The sequence below is a fragment of the Labeo rohita genome, chromosome 11, assembly GCF_022985175.1.
Source record: "Labeo rohita strain BAU-BD-2019 chromosome 11, IGBB_LRoh.1.0, whole genome shotgun sequence".
Lineage (NCBI taxonomy): Eukaryota > Metazoa > Chordata > Actinopteri > Cypriniformes > Cyprinidae > Labeo > Labeo rohita.
This window is the reverse complement of record NC_066879.1, coordinates 17,191,175-17,206,981: the sequence shown is the minus strand read 5'-3', so window position 1 is coordinate 17,206,981 and position 15,807 is coordinate 17,191,175. Positions and strand designations below refer to the sequence as shown.

The 15,807-nt window shown below is 38.0% G+C and overlaps 1 protein-coding gene across 7 annotated transcripts in view; it reads left to right on the top strand.

Moving 5' to 3' along the window:
• The window catches only part of LOC127173295 (transcription factor SOX-13), a 32,272-nt gene extending 18,319 nt beyond the window's left edge, over nucleotides 1–13,953 (top strand). For 4 of the 7 annotated variants that reach the window (XM_051123073.1, XM_051123074.1, XM_051123072.1 and 1 more), the window contains exons 4-14: nucleotides 725–811; nucleotides 964–1,136; nucleotides 1,265–1,333; nucleotides 1,537–1,651; nucleotides 2,752–2,843; nucleotides 3,967–4,102; nucleotides 4,722–4,843; nucleotides 5,634–5,709; nucleotides 7,060–7,227; nucleotides 11,633–11,849; nucleotides 11,937–13,953. In XM_051123073.1, the coding sequence (XP_050979030.1) occupies nucleotides 725–811; nucleotides 964–1,136; nucleotides 1,265–1,333; nucleotides 1,537–1,651; nucleotides 2,752–2,843; nucleotides 3,967–4,102; nucleotides 4,722–4,843; nucleotides 5,634–5,709; nucleotides 7,060–7,227; nucleotides 11,633–11,849; nucleotides 11,937–12,183 (1,502 nt within the window). In that variant the 3' untranslated portion in view covers nucleotides 12,184–13,953. The remainder of the gene's footprint in view (nucleotides 1–724; nucleotides 812–963; nucleotides 1,137–1,264; nucleotides 1,334–1,536; nucleotides 1,652–2,751; nucleotides 2,844–3,966; nucleotides 4,103–4,721; nucleotides 4,844–5,633; nucleotides 5,710–7,059; nucleotides 7,228–11,632; nucleotides 11,850–11,936) is intronic. The other 3 variants (XM_051123071.1, XM_051123069.1, XM_051123070.1) reach the window with 3 other exon arrangements.
• Nucleotides 13,954–15,807: the final 1,854 nt, after the last annotated feature.

The window sequence follows — 15,807 nt, the reverse complement described above, 5'->3', positions numbered from 1 at the left end:
TTTTTTTTTTTTTTTTTTTTTTTAAGAAGTCCAATATGCTGATTTGCTGTTCAAGAAACATTTTTTTTTTTATTTTTATAATTATCAATTTTTAAAACAGTTGAGTACTTTTTTTTTTTTTTTTCCAGGATTCTTTGAATAGAAAAATCCCAAAGCATTTATCTGAAATAAAAAGATTTTGAAACATTATACACGATACCATTCAAAATCTTGGAGTCAGTATAATTTTTTATTTATTTTTTGGAAACAGATTATAGAAATAGATACTTTTATTTAGCAAGGATGCTTTAAAGTGATGATAAGGACATTTATAATGTTTTAAAATATTTTTATTTTAGATATATAGAACTTTCTATTCATCAAAGAAACCTGAAAAAATTCTACTCGGCTGTTTTCAACAAAATAATAATTTAAAAAAATGTTTCTGAGCAGCAAATCAGAATGTTAGAATGATTTCTGAAGGATCACGTGACTGGAGTAATGATGCTAAAAATTCAGCTTTGAAATCACAGGAATAAATTATATTTTAAAATATATTCAAATAGAAAACACTTATTTAAAATAGTAAAAATATTTCAACATTTATCTGTTTTTGCTATGCTTTGGATCAAATAAATGCAGGCTTGATGAGCAGAAGAGTCTTCTTTAAAAATGTAAAAAATCATACTGTTCAAAAGCTTTTGACTGGTAGTGTATGCATTTATTTTTTTTTTACTTCTTTTAGTGATGCCCACTATTGAAAAGCTTCTGAATACGGACTGGAAAGAGAAGTTCCTTGGGAAGGGTCTTCAGGGAAGTGTCAACCTAAAAGGTAATTTCGTGTTCATACTGCAGATACACACAATTTGTCTTGCAAATCATGTCTCTGTGTGTTTCCATTGTGATTCCATTGTGGTTCATCTTACGTTTGTGTTTCACTGACACCTCCTGCCTGACCATCAGCATGTGTGTATGTGTTTACAGGAACCCCGGAGAGTCTGGCAGAGAAGGAGCTTCAGTTGTTGTTGATGATAAACCAGCTCTCTGGTCTGCGAGAGCAGCTGCTAGGAGCTCATTCTGAGCAGAGGAACATGGCCGCTCTGCTGCTGGAGAAACAGCAGCAACAGATGGAACTGGCAAGGCAGCAGCAAGAACAGGTGTGGAGGCATTTTTAGTTGAACAAGTGACAGGAAAAATTGAGGAACAGTGCAAAAAAGCAGTGTTATTTGAAATCAGAAAAAGCTATGCATGAATTTGGTTACTAAATACTGATTTTTTTGTTTAGATCGCCAAACAGCAGCAGCAGTTGATACAGCAGCAGCATAAAATCAACTTACTGCAGCAGCAAATTCAGGTGAGGTTGAATGTGATGATTTAAAATCTTGCAATTTATTTTACTACTAGAGACTGCGGAGCATCGTAAGATCTCAAAGGAACAGTCAACGTAAAATGGTTAAATCTTTTGTGTTTTAAGAAATAAATCAATTGATATGAGGTAACATGAAATGTTGAAATGCAATATAAGGTGACTTAAGGACTCTGTGTCCTTTGACCCAGCAGGTAAACATGCCGTATGTTATGATCCCTGCCTTTCATCCCAACGCCCAACCGTTGCCAGTCACCTCTGAGGCTCAGATGGGTTTGCCTCTGCAGCCCATTCCTTGCAAACCAGGTGAGCTTCACCAAACCACCAATAACTTCCTAATTTCCCTTCCCTTCACCCAGTGGAGTGAATTATTCGCATGTCCTGATATAGACATGAAAGACCTACCTATTGAGCAACTGTTAGCTTTCACAATAACAGTCTGTTAGGACTCAGGATTCAGCCATCTGTTATCTTCAGATGGTTCAAATAGCATCTGTCAAAAACCTCTAAATAATTGACTTCAAATATTATCCTTTGTCGGTTATTTGAAAAACTTGTTTGCTCTTGCGCTTTTCAGCGCAAGCTTATCAGCTGCGTTTTGTATTTTTGGTTAATAAGTGTTCTGGTGCAAAGCTGCACTGAAAGAGTTAATACTTGCTATTCTAGAAATGTATCAACTGCAAAAGAACTTTTTCCTTCTCTTAATGCATGTTTGTCTGAAGGTCTGTTCTGAAATATAAGTAGTTATTGCATGAATTGATTGATTGGGTTTGCTCATGTCTTTGGTCCACTTAGAAAGAACTTCAGAAAGAAAGACCAATTGAAACATCCATCCGAGTGAATTCCTTGCACATGCATTGAAGAACGGCTCAGGGTTGGCCATTGATTTAGAGTGTATATTGATCAAGTAAAATACAGAGCGGGTTCTTTGCATTGACGTCTGTAATGTATGGCACTGTGCCCTCGCTCAGTTAAAAGACTCTTGTGAACGCACAACTTTGATGCCTGTATGCATGTACTCAATTCACTTAGAAGATGAAGCGTAGAAGGAAAGAACAAGGAACAATAGAACAAGTGTATGAGCTGGTCGGCTAACAGCATGCTTGACACAATTGAGACGTCTTAGTAAAGAAACCTGAAGTAGAGGACCAAGGACGCGAATGAATCTGAGCTCAAAGAGTTTATTCAGCTAAATAAGATAGTTCTCTGGTTATAAACACTTCGAGAAGTTTACTACTTTAAAGTTAGACATGAAAATATTGACCTGAACCTGAAAGTTGACCTGAAAGTAAAACCAGGTCATGTTGGGCTTGGGTTTGGTAGCAGATCTCTAGCATGTTCACTGACCATTTATGTTTGTAAACCCTTTGAGTTTCAGTCTTCTAAATGAACTTGTTTGTTTTTAGTGGAATATCCCATGCCGCTGCTGCCCAATCCACACTCCACCCCAGTTAAAAGGTCCAGTGGTACAGTCTTTCGCCAGGTACCATTTCGCAAGGTCATCTCAGATATTTCACTTTGTTGTTCTGATTTACAGTTAAAGTCAAATGTTTACATACACCTTGCAGAATCTGCAAAATGTTATTATTTTAGCAAAGTAAGAGGGATTATACAAAATTCATGTTATTCTTTTATTTAGTACTGATCGAATAACATATTTCACATAAAAAACATTTAAATATAGTCCACCAGAGAAAATAATAGTTGAATTTGTAAAAATGACCCCGTTCAAAAGTACACATGCTTGATTCTTAATACTGTGTTGTTACCTGAATGATCCACAGCTGTGTTTTTGAAGGAAAAATCCTTCAGGTCCCACAAATTCTTTGATTTTTCCACATGGCTGTATGATTTTGAGATCCATCTTTTCACAATGAGGACAACTGAGGCACTCATGTGCAACTATTACAAAAGGGTTAAAGACTCACTGATGCTTCAGAGAGAAAAACCATGCATTAAGAGTCGGGGGTGAAAACTTTTGAACAGGATGAAGATGTGTACATTTTTCTTATTTTGCCTAACATTTTGCCTGTTTCATTTAGTCCTGGCTTTCAGAAGCTACAGAAGAGACTTACATGTTTCCCAGATGACAAAATAAGTAAAATTTGCCCCGATCTTCAAATTCCAAAAGTTTTCACCCCCGGCTCTTAATGCATTGCGTTTCATTCTGAAGCATCAGTGAGCATTTGAACCTTCTGTAATAGTTGCATATGAGTCCCCTCAGTTGTCCTCAGTGTGAAAGGATGGATCTCAAAATCATACAGTCATTGTTGGAGAGGGTTCAAATACACAAAAATGATAAAAAACCGAAGAGTTTGTGGAACCTGAAGGATTTTTTTTTGAAGAATGGTGGGCAGTTTAGTTGTTCAGGACAAACAAGGGACTCATAAACAACTATCACTGAACAACAGCTGTGGACCATTTAGGACCATTCTTGTGGACTATATGTAAACATCTTTTATGTGAAATGTCTTATTCAGCTCAGTACTAAATAAAAACTTGCATGCATTTTGTATGATCCCTTTTATTTTAAAAGGGATAATTAACAGTAAAATGCAAGGTGTATGAAAACTTTTGACTTCAACTGTATTAGTGAATCTCACAATGACTTTGTGCTTCAGGACACCAGTCAGCCTCTCAACCTCACGGCTAAACCCAAGACCCCAAGTCCCCAGGCACTGGAAATGGCCCATTTGCAGACAGGGTACCGACCCAGAGATCTGCCGCACAGCCCTCCTCGATCTGCCCTCAGCCTGAGTAGGTGACGCTATACATACTTTGCCATGTGCTATAAGCCGATTTGACATGTCGAAAGATTGCTTTGTTACCAATGATCTTGGAACTGCCTCTTAACCACGGAACTGTTAAGTAGATTTAGAGCGTGACCGTAAATTTCTTTATTACAGTTTCAACAAGTTTCACAACTTAGTTGTGCCGTCAGGTGTGTCAAAATATCTCTCTACCTGCGTGTGAGTCAAACATGTGGTTTTCCTGCTGTGCTCTCATGGCATTGTTTGAGTGGGAAGTCCTTGAGGTTCACATTCAGAAAAAGATCTCTCTACACCCTGTTAGGAAAGACCCATCATAGGGTTCCCTTTGCCAACACGCTTCTATCCCAAGCATTAACGACAGTTGTCGGCAGTTGAGAAAACCTGTTTCCCCCATCGAACCAGCCTCTGGGAATGTGTCAGCACCTCAGACGTGACTGTTTGTCTTAAGCCTTTGGACTCAAGAGTGGGGGCTCATCCGGGACAGGATCATATACTTGAGATCAAGCCAAGTGCTTTATTTGTGCATCACAAGACGGAGAGGGATAAATGTATCTCTCTTGACCTTGTCTAAAGTTTCCTTTCTCTCTCACCCTTTCGCTCTTCAGGCTTCTTGGGAGAGGGTGACGTTGTGACACAAGCCATTCACGATGCCCAGCAGCTGTTGCGTGGAGGACAAGGCCCTACGGGCCGAGAGAGGGACCGTGAGAGGGACAACAGCTCAAGGCTGGTGAGTCGACGTCTTAGCGCACACACAAACACGCTCTCACATACTCCACACCCCAGTTCTCCAAGGTTCCTCTGCGGCACCTGGGGCCCACTGTTTGTCACCATTGGTCATGCTTCAAGGCTGAAGCATCGGGGCAAGTATCCATTAATGGCCCACACTTGAAGCGCCCCTCTTTCAGAACACCCACTGTGTTATGAGAGAAAGGGGGGGGCGGGGTAGCGGTCAGGGTCAGCGATGGATATTGGTTTACAGAGGTTCATGATATCGGTTAAACAAGGGGTACATTCCCCTTTCAGCCAAGAACAGCTGCTATCCCATCGCAACTTGTGTTCACTTGTTTGTATACGTGGCAATTGCGGAGCAGCCTCAAGTCACCGTAGACACCTGTTTCGACAACCGCTTTGTTGCTCCCTTTCAGTTCAGTTTAACCACGGGGAGATATGACAGTGATTTCGCCTTTGTTGTCAACAGGGTTTTGAAGCATTCCACTTAAACCTGTTTTTACAGCTCGACACCGTCTTAGACAACAATGCCGAGCCAACTGAAAGGGAGAAGAATATCGCTCATTAATGTTTGAATGTAAAAATTTTATTTGACAACCGCAAATGTCCCTGGAGCTTCTTGTGTTTCCATGCAAAGGTGTGGCTGAGATGCTTTTGTAATGTTGACCAGCTTCTGTAGCAACAGCTCTAGCATAATAAAACAATTGCTGTGCCAGCTGGATGCAATGATCGCTGATAAATGTTTTTATATATGTCTTACATAAGCTGTCTTTCCATCTGATTATAAGGAGGCGTCTCGAGAACGGATGGATGACGGACAGTCCCTGCGGACGAATGAGGACCACCTCAGCAGTGACTCTGAGGGTATGTATGGGTCACGATGGTCAATTATAATTTGTTTTCACTCTTTTGCTGTGTTAATTTAAAGGAGAAGTCCATTTCCAGAACAATTTACAGAAAATGTACTCACCCCCTTGTCATCCAAGATGTTCATGTCTTTCTTCCTTCAGTTGTAAAGAAATTATGTTTTTTGAGGGGAAACATTTCAGGATATTTCTCCATATAATGGACTGATATGGTGCCCCGAGTTTGAACTTCCAAAATGCAGTTTAAATGTTGCTTTAAACGATCCGAAATGCAGTTGTAAATGATCCCAGCCGAGTATTTTTTTTATTTAAAAAAAAAATACAATTTAAATACTTTTTAACCTGAACTCTGTGTATTTTGACTCAAGACAGTTAGGGTATGTCGAAAAACTCCAATCATATTTTCTCCCTCAACTTTAAAAATCATTTCAAAATCAACCTACATCACTGCAGAAGTACCGACCCAGTGTTTGCAAAGTGAATATGCAAAGAGGATCAAACACCCTTAACAAAAAAGGTAAAACAGCGATATAGGACGATTTTGAAGTTGAGGGAGAACATGAGATGGGAGTTTTTCGACCCTAACTGTCATGAACCGGAAAAAAAAGAGTTCAGAGAGAGCAAGACAAGACGAGCATTTGACATTAAAAAGTATATAAATTGTATTATTTTTATGAAAATAACCGATCATTTCGCTAGATAAGACCCTTCTTCCTCGGCTGGGATCGTTTGAAGCCGCATTCTGCATTTTTGGAAGTTCAAACTCGAGGCACCATATCAGTCCATTATATGGAGAAAAATCCTGAAATGTTTTCCTCAAAAAATATTTTTTCTTTACGACTGAAAAAGGAAAGACATGAACATCTTGGAAGAAAAGGGGGTGAGTACATTTTCTGTAAATTGTTGTTCTGGAAGCGGACTTCCAGAAAAAGCATTGTGTTCTATTGTGTTGCAAAACATTTTAGTCTTATGTAAACGCCCCCTAAGAAACCTGTCTGATCACCTTATCCCAATTTAATTATATCTGGCTAACAGTTAAGACCGATTAGTTGACTAGTCGTTCACATAACCCACGTGTAGTTTTGCAAGTCACTTTTAATTAAGAAATTCCACGCAAACATAAATTAGCTTTGTGTGGTTTTCTGATCAAATAAACAATTGCATAATAAATGCATATGAAATTATGACTGCTTCTAATAGATTAAAAAAAATCCTCTTTGGCATGCAGCAAGCACAGATGCCACCTGCCTGTGTAATTGCATTTGGATGCAGGGCGTGTAGTCAAACAAAAGGAAGTTATGTGTGTCTAGACTGATTGTTTTGTTTTTAATCTTGTTGTTCCCAACAGGGCAGATGGCGATCTCTGGTGTGGGAAGTTTCGGTGAATCCCGGACTCCCTCCTCTGGCCACATCAAACGTCCCATGAACGCCTTCATGGTGTGGGCCAAAGACGAAAGACGACGTATCCTGCAGGCTTTCCCTGACATGCACAACTCCAGTATCAGCAAGATCCTCGGTAAGAGAGAGATGACATTCGTGTTCATTAGTGAACAGTGTTCACGATTAACTAGTTGCTTATTAGCATGCATATTACTAGCATATTGGCTGTTTATCAATACTTGTATTAATGTTTGGCCATATTCTACATCCCTTAACCCTAAATTGTTGCAACAACTACACTGCCAATCAAAAGTTTTTGAACAGTAAGATTTGTAATGTTTTTAAAGAAGTCTTTTCTGCTCACTGAGCCTGCATTTATTTGATCCAAAGTACAGCAAAAACAGAAAAAATGTTAAATATTTTTACTATTTAAAATAACTGTTTTCTATTTGAATATATTTTAAAATGAGATTTATTCCTGTGATTTCAAAGCTGAATTTTTAGCATCATTACTCCAGTTACACAATCTTTCAGAAATCATTCTAATATTCTGATTTGCTGCTCAAAAAACATTTATTATTATTATGTTGAAAACAGCTGAGTAGAATTTATTCAGTTTTTTCTGATGAATAGAAAGTTCAGAAAAACAGCGTTTATCTGAAATAGAAATCTTTTGCAGCATTATAAATGTCTTTATTATTACTTTTGATTTAATTAAAAAGCATGTATAATGTTACAAAAGCTTTTTATTTCAGATAAATGCTGATATTTGGATTTCTCTATTCATCAAAGAATACTGAAAAAGTACTATACTGTTTTAAATATTGATAATAATAATAATAATATATAATAATAAAAATGTTTCTTGAACAGCAAATTAGCATTTTAGAATGATTCCTGAAGGATCATGTGATGCTAAAAATTCAGCTTTGAAATCTAAGGAATAAATTACATTATAAAATATATTCAAATAGAAAACAGTTGTTTAACATTTGAAAAAATATTTCAAAATTGTACTGTTTTTGCTGTACTTTGGAACAAATAAACGCAGGTTTGGTGAGCAGAAGAGACTTCTTTCAAAGACATTAAAAAAATCTTACTGTTCAAAAACTTTTGACTGGTAGTGTACCTTACTATCAATAAGCAGCAAATTATGAGTTTACTGAAGGAAAACTCTTAGTTAATAGTACATATGTGTTACAGAATATTGTTATATTGTAAAATTGTTAACATTGCATGCACATAAACGACTGATACAAGTCTGACAAGTTACTCTAATTTATAATTGTTGCACTTGGTCTTTCACTCAACGATTATTAGTGTTTTAAACACATTATATTAGCTGTGTCAATCAAAGTGTTTTTTAAACTCTCTTCTTGTCAAAGAAAAATGTTGCTGTCATATTTTTCACCATACTTTCAATGAAATGAATGCTCCAGTGACTACAGTGCCTCTAATCCTTCCTCTTTGTGGATTCCAAAGCACCTGTTCTGACAACATTGTCCTCATTGTTGTATTATTATTTCTTCTACCCCTTTATCTTTCTCTTGAGATCAGTTGTTTATTGTCGGGATGGGCTGAGGGGTTATGGGAATGGTGGGTTCATTACGCTCACAGCTACATGTGTAGGTGTTACTCTGTAAAACATGTCTATATTTTCAAACATGTCACTTGCTGTTGCCCCCTGGAATGGAGAGCAGGACAGAAGGTCTTAGGGGGTTGAAAAAAGGGGTCACACCAGGGCACGAGCAGCCACCTGGCTCCTGGGGTGACAGGAAAACAACACCCAAAACTTCAGCCCCCTCATCCCTTGCTGCACCTCTGCCTTCCTCAGTTCTTTCCTTTCACAAAACACTCGCATTCCATTCCATTGTGGTGACACTGACACCCTCCTGATTCAAGCTTTTTCATCCTCCCGAACATGGCCCGCAGCTCCTTCTAGTACACACCTATGTTTCTGTCAGTTTCCTACCTTTTTAGCCCGCAGCACACTTTAAGAGGTGGCAGCGTTGCACGCAGGCAGTCAGTAAATCAAAATTCATACAATGTCAAATATTTGCAACACGTTGAGAATTAGGTCATTGAATTCTTCAGGTCACTGATTGTTTTTTTGTCTCTACACTACTTTGTACTTTCACTCTGATTTATCTCTCACTTCCCGGTCGTTATGGAATTTAAACTCTCGCACACTCTCAAAATCTCAAAAATACCATTGAAAAACCTGCTCCCAATGTGGCCAGAAGTATGTGGATACTTCCTTTTAATAAACTGGTTTAGTAGCTTTAGTCAGGTGCATAATCAATCTTAAAGGTTTAGTTCACTTAAAAATGAAAATTCGGTTATTAATTACTCACCGTCATGTCGTTCCAAACCCGCAAGACCTTCGTTCATCATCGGTACACAAAATAAGAAATTTTTGATGAAATCTGAGAGCTACATTCTGCATAGACAGCAATGCAACAGCCAAGTTCAAGGCCCAGAAAGGTAGTAAGGACATCATTAAAGGGATCATCGGATGCCCATTTTCCACAAGTTGATTTGATTCATTAGGGTCTTAATGAAAAGTCTATAACATGCTTTAGTTAAAGGGGTGCTATTGTGCTTTTTCACTTTTTGAACTTTAGTCAGTGTGTGGTGTGTATCTTTGGGCATAAAAAAGATCTACAATGTTACAAATCTGTTCGTTTTTAAAAAAATCCATTTTCAAGAACTACAACGAACCGCTCCTTTGGACTACAAAGTTTGTTTTCCGCATGCAATGATGTTACAATGCAGTCCATTACAATATCATTAAATTAAGTCCCGCCTACGGAAATTCGAATTGCTGGAGGGAGGGTAGGGACGAGGTGGGGTATAAACACAAGAATTGACTAGAGTGGCCACTTTAGAGCCGTAATGTGCAGCAGACGTGTGCAGTGTGTGGTAAGAGATTTATTCATCATACAGTGTAGATGGCTTCGCTTATAACGCCAGTGTTTTTTAAAATGCATAAACTTGCACTAGAATAGGCTAGGCTAATCAGTGATGATGTTCTTTAATAATGCTTTTAGCCTTATGCTGGAGCTGGTTTTGGGAAATGAAACTAAGTATGTAAATAATTAAATACATTAGCATGATAATATCATGTATTGGCGATCTTGCAGGCTGATGATAGGACCCAACACTACTATAGCGTATTATTTACTCGCCCTCCATGCATCCTAGGTGTTTATGACTTCCTTCTTTCAGACGAATGCAATTGGCGTTATATTAAAATTTATCCTGGCACTCCCTGGCTTTAGAATGGCAAAGATGGGTGTTTGTCCTCATCAGTCCAAAACAAGTCCAATAATATGCATCCATCCATAATAAAAAGTGCCTCACACGGCTCCGGGGGAGTTAATAAAGGCCTCCTGTAGCCAATCGATGCATTTTTGTAAGAAAAATATCCATATTTAAAACGTAAGAATCACTTCAATCTAGCTTGCACTAACAGTACACGAAACTTGCTTCTTTGACAAGGGGCGTGGCAGTACTAAAAAATCGCAACGCAGTGGCACAGCTAACCAATCACAGTACATTTAGTTTTTCGGAAGGCGGGCCTTCATTAAACCAGGAACTAGTCGAGCCTTATGTGTCAAGCTGGGAGAAATGTATTGTAATAATGTAACGTTTTTTGAACCACCAACCATGAAAGTATATTCTAGTACACCCCCAAAACAAAATCAAGACTTTGTAAAAGAGCCCTTTAAAATAATAGGACTCCTCTAAAATTGGTAGTGTAAAAAAACCTTTTTTACCTTGCCAAAATCAGCTCTGCAAAAATCATCCTGTTCTGGTCGATGTTGCTTTAAATGCTAATGAGCTCTGCTCGCCCCACCCCTCTCTTCTCTCTGTGGAGTGACGAGCCTGTTTACTTTAGTGCGTTTAGCCGCTAAACTTGCTAACTAGCATGTTATTAGGAAAGGCGATCGCAAAGATTCCTAAAAAAAAAACCGTATACTCCTGCTGTAAGTGAAGCTGGATCATGAATATTTTGCGCAAACATAGACGCATATCTTCCGTAGATCGGAAGCCGCATTTAAACTGCAAAATTTCTATGCAAAATCGGGGCACCATATCAGTCCATTATATGGAGAAAAATCCTAAAATGTTTCCCTCAAAAAACATAATTTCTTTAGGACTGATAAAAGAAAGACATGATCTTGGATGACAAAGGGGTGAGTACATTATGTGTGAATCTATGTTTTGGAAGTGGACTTCTTTAACAATGTCCTTATACCTTTCTGGGCCTTGAACATATCAGTTGCATTGCTGTCTATGCAAAGTCAGAAAGCTGTCAGATTTCATGAAAAATATCTTAATTTGTGTTCCAAAAATGAATGAAGGTCTTACGGGTTTGGAACGAAATAAGGTGACAGAGCTTTAATTTTTAGGTGAACTAACTCTTTCATTTTCCAGTGGATTCTGTTAGAAAGGACAAGCTTTGATGATTTTGATGTAGTTGTTCTTTGGTTATATAATGCTGTACCTTACTAACTGCCTGTTTGCCACCCGTCCAGGTTCCCGGTGGAAGTCCATGTCCAATCAGGAGAAGCAGCCGTACTACGAAGAGCAGGCCCGATTGAGTCGGCAGCACCTGGAACGTTACCCAGACTACAAGTACAAACCCCGGCCGAAGCGGACCTGTATTGTAGAGGGCAGACGACTGCGGGTCGGCGAGTACAAGGCCATGATGAAGAGTCGACGACAGGAGCAACGAGTAACTTACCCTCCAAGGTGATGCCCGCAGACACTCAACAGGTCTTAACACCTCCATTAGTCTTGTGAAATACTTAATGTTTGGTTTTACGTTTATCCCCACAGCCAATCAGAGCAGCAGCTACCGTACCCCCCCAGTGAATCACAGTATCCGACCACGCCGGTGTCAATGGCCCAATTGTCCATGCACCCTGCTCTCCTGGAGCACTATCTTCCCCGGGGTCTGGAGCCCCCGAAAGGTCAAAGCAGCGAGATGCGGGAGGCCGCCCGGCCCAGACAGCCCTACAGCGAAGGCGAGGAAAGTGACGCGGGTGAACGCAGTGAGGGAGAGCTGGTTGTCCTCACTGACTGAGACAGAACGGGGAAAGAATCGGAGGACAGAAGGTGGAAAATGCGATAAAGGTGGAGAAAATAATTGGGAGATTTAGAAATCCCTATCTTCAACATAACAGTGTCCAATAAATGGTATAGGTCAGTGTTTTCAAGTCTAGTTGTGAGGATGTCCTGGTTTCAAATCCACCAGATCGGTCACATAGTTCTGTAGGAAGGCAGCAGACATGACAAACGAAGCACAGATCATAACTTTTCCGATTTTTCCAGAGGTCATCCAGGATAGGTTTTACATACTGACCACAGCTTGGGAAAAGCAAGACTTTTTCAAACAGACTGCACATCTTAAAGAGTTTTGAAGGCATTGTGAGGCTGGTGTGCGAAAATAGTTTTTACATCAAATGCACATTTTATGAAGTAAATGTTATCTGCGAAGTGCAAAGAAATTGCAGTGGGCTTTTCTAGAAAGGGTACATACAGATGAGTATATCCACTTCTGGCTTATCTAAAAAAGTTCCACATTTGACATCGTCAAATGATTGGTGATTATAGGAAGGAAGAGTTTAACCAAAAATGAAAAGGAGTTTAGACTGAGTAAACATTGGATAAAAAAATTTTTTTTTGGATGAACTGTTTCTTTAAATAGTCAATGCATGGAGAGCTCTGAAACATTTTGCCATCACACACACACAAAAAAAAAAAAAAAAAAAAAAAAAAAAAAAAAAAAAGCTTAAGCCTCTCTGTGTTATAACGCTTCTTGATGTCACCAGGGTTTTCCTGCAAAAGTTCCTGTTAAGACTGTGCCAAGGTACTTTCCAGAGCTCAAGGGCTGAGCAAAAAAAAAACGAAAAAGAAAACAAGTGGACTTGGAAAAAGGAAGGAACATTCCTGAACTCCTTGTCCAGTTTATTATATCAGATAATGACGATTAGAGGCTGTTCTGTTACAGAGATTTAAGCAGCCTGCCCCTTTAAGGACAGTGAAGGACTCTTTCTTAGGGTTGATGGCGTCCTCTGCTGTTTGAATCTGGGTACTGCACTTAAATTATTCCCCTAGGTCAAAATCATGTTTTAGTTTCTTTTGATTTAGTGCAGAATAATCACTTGAAATGCACTTTCCCCATCTAATATATTTTTTTTTCAGAACCCTCGCGATTCTTAATAGAACTTTTTTTTTTTTTTTTCTGAGAGTAGAATTTTGCACTTGATGTACATATGCAAATGATTTCTACTGTTCATTTTCTGAAAGGAGATGTGAATAATGAATGCCCTTCCCCTTAAATTGCTCCCATTTTTAACATTTTGGTTTACTTTTCTATTTTAGTGTGTGTGTATAGAGTGAGTTTGTGCTGAAGTTATCATTCCAGCAGTTCTTATGACCGGGTCCATATTGTTGGGCTGCTAGTCAATTTACAGTTGAGCTGAAATGTAAACATTTTGTTAAAAATTATAAACATTTATATTTTAAAGAGAAGATTTTAGAAGATAATTGCCACTGTTGGACTGTTGTGATAAACCTAACATGTTAAGGAAATGACATGTATATAGCTGGATACAAAAATATACAGTTTGTATTTTATCTGTAAAACGAACCTGAGAAAATGGGGAGAGAAAAAAACATGATACGCAATCTGGACAACTGTTGCAAAACCAGCTGTTGTAAAATATAGATATAGACTTTATTTTGTTTATAAAAGTGTATAATTTAAAGGTGTACATGTTTTTTTCTGTATGTTGCATTTTTCCAAGCAAGTTTTGTGGTTTTTGAAGCATAAATAAAAATGTTATGTTTACTTTTGTGGGTTCATTTTTATATTTTTTGGACTAATCAGTGAATAACTGGATTCTTTTTTTTTTTAAGTTATATTTTTTTGGGCATTTTTGTCCCTTTAATGGACAGGGCAGTAGAGAGATGACAGGAAAGTACTGGGCAAAGAGAGGGGAACAGGGTCGGCAAACGAACTCGGGTCGCCGCGAGCACAGCTGTGCTATATGTCGGCGCGCTAACCACAAGGCAACTGGCGCTGACGAATAACTGGATTCTGATTAGTTAAGTGCTAATATTAATCATAATATTAAGCATCACTAATGCCCAAGCCATAAACATAGTAAGGTTTAAAGGAATAGTAAACATTCAGTAAACAGATAATTCTGTCATGAATTACTCACCCTCATATCGCACTAAACTCGTAAGAGACCTCTGTTCATCTTCATTGTGCAAATTAAGATATTTCCGATGAAATCCGAAAGCTTTCTGAGCCTGAATAGACAGCAACGGACACGTTAAAGGCCCAGAAAGCGACTGAGGACATCAATAAAATAGTCCATGTGACATGAGTGGTTCAACCATAATGTTATGAAGCTATAGAATACATTTTGTGTGAAAGAAAACAAAAATAACCACTTTATTAAACAATTTCTCGGGGTCTGTCTTCGACACGCGTTCACAGTACCACTACGCATGCGTGTGGTGCTGCAGACGCAGTAGCCGATGTTCTGACATAGAACCCGGATGTACCGCAAGCAGAGACTGACCAATAAGAGAAGAAATTGTTGAATAAAGTCGTTGTTTTTGTTTCCTTTGCCCACGAAATGTATTTTCATAGCGTCATAACATTAGGGGGAACCACTGCTGTCATATGGACTGTTTAATCAATGTCCTTCCTCCCATTCTGGCCCGAGAAAGCTGTCGGATTTTATCAAAAATATCTTAATTTGTGTTCCAAAGATGAACCAAAGTCTTATGAGATTAGGACGATATGAGGGTGAGTAATTAATGCCAGAAATTTCCTCTCTTTAATGTACAGTTAGACCTACACTACCGTTCAAAAGTTTGGGGTCAGTACATTTTTATTGTCTCTCTTTTTTTTTTTTTTAAGAAATGAATACTTTTATTCACCAAGGATGTATTAAGTTAATAATTAAAAGTTTATTAAAAGTTAATAATAAATTATTTACATTGTTATAAAATATTTATATTTTGAATAAACACTGTACTTTTTAAACTTGTTATTCATGAAAGAATCCTGAAAAAAAAAAATCACAGGTTCCAAAAAATATTTGGCAGCACAACTGTTATTATCCAACATTGATCATTCTAATAATAAATCCGCATATTAGAATGATTTCTGAAGGATCATGTGACACTTAAGACTGGAGTAACAGCTGATAAAAATTCAGCTTTTCATCACAGGAATAAATTCTATTTTAAAGTATGTTAAAATAAAAAACATTATTTTATATTGTAAAAACATTTTGCAATATTACTGTTTTTTTTTTCTATATTTGTAATCAAATAAATGCAGCCTTGATGAGCATAAGAGACTTCTTTAAAGACTTACAAGTCTTACTGACCCCAAACTTTTGAACGGTAGTGTACATGGTTAGGTAAATATTACCTGGCTTATTACACAAACATACCCTTGACTAAATAAATGAATATTAAATTTTGAATTTAAATGTTCATGTAGGCAGAAAGAGAGAGCAGAGTAGTTTTACCTCATTCATACAGCTTAATCTCTGAAGAGAGACTTGTAAAAAACTACTTCCTGCACATAAGCTTTGAGGATGTTGTCCTGCATGTGTGTAACCGCATTGTGCTTGTTTGATTCAGGATATCCTCAATAGTAGTCTTCCTGTGCTTACCG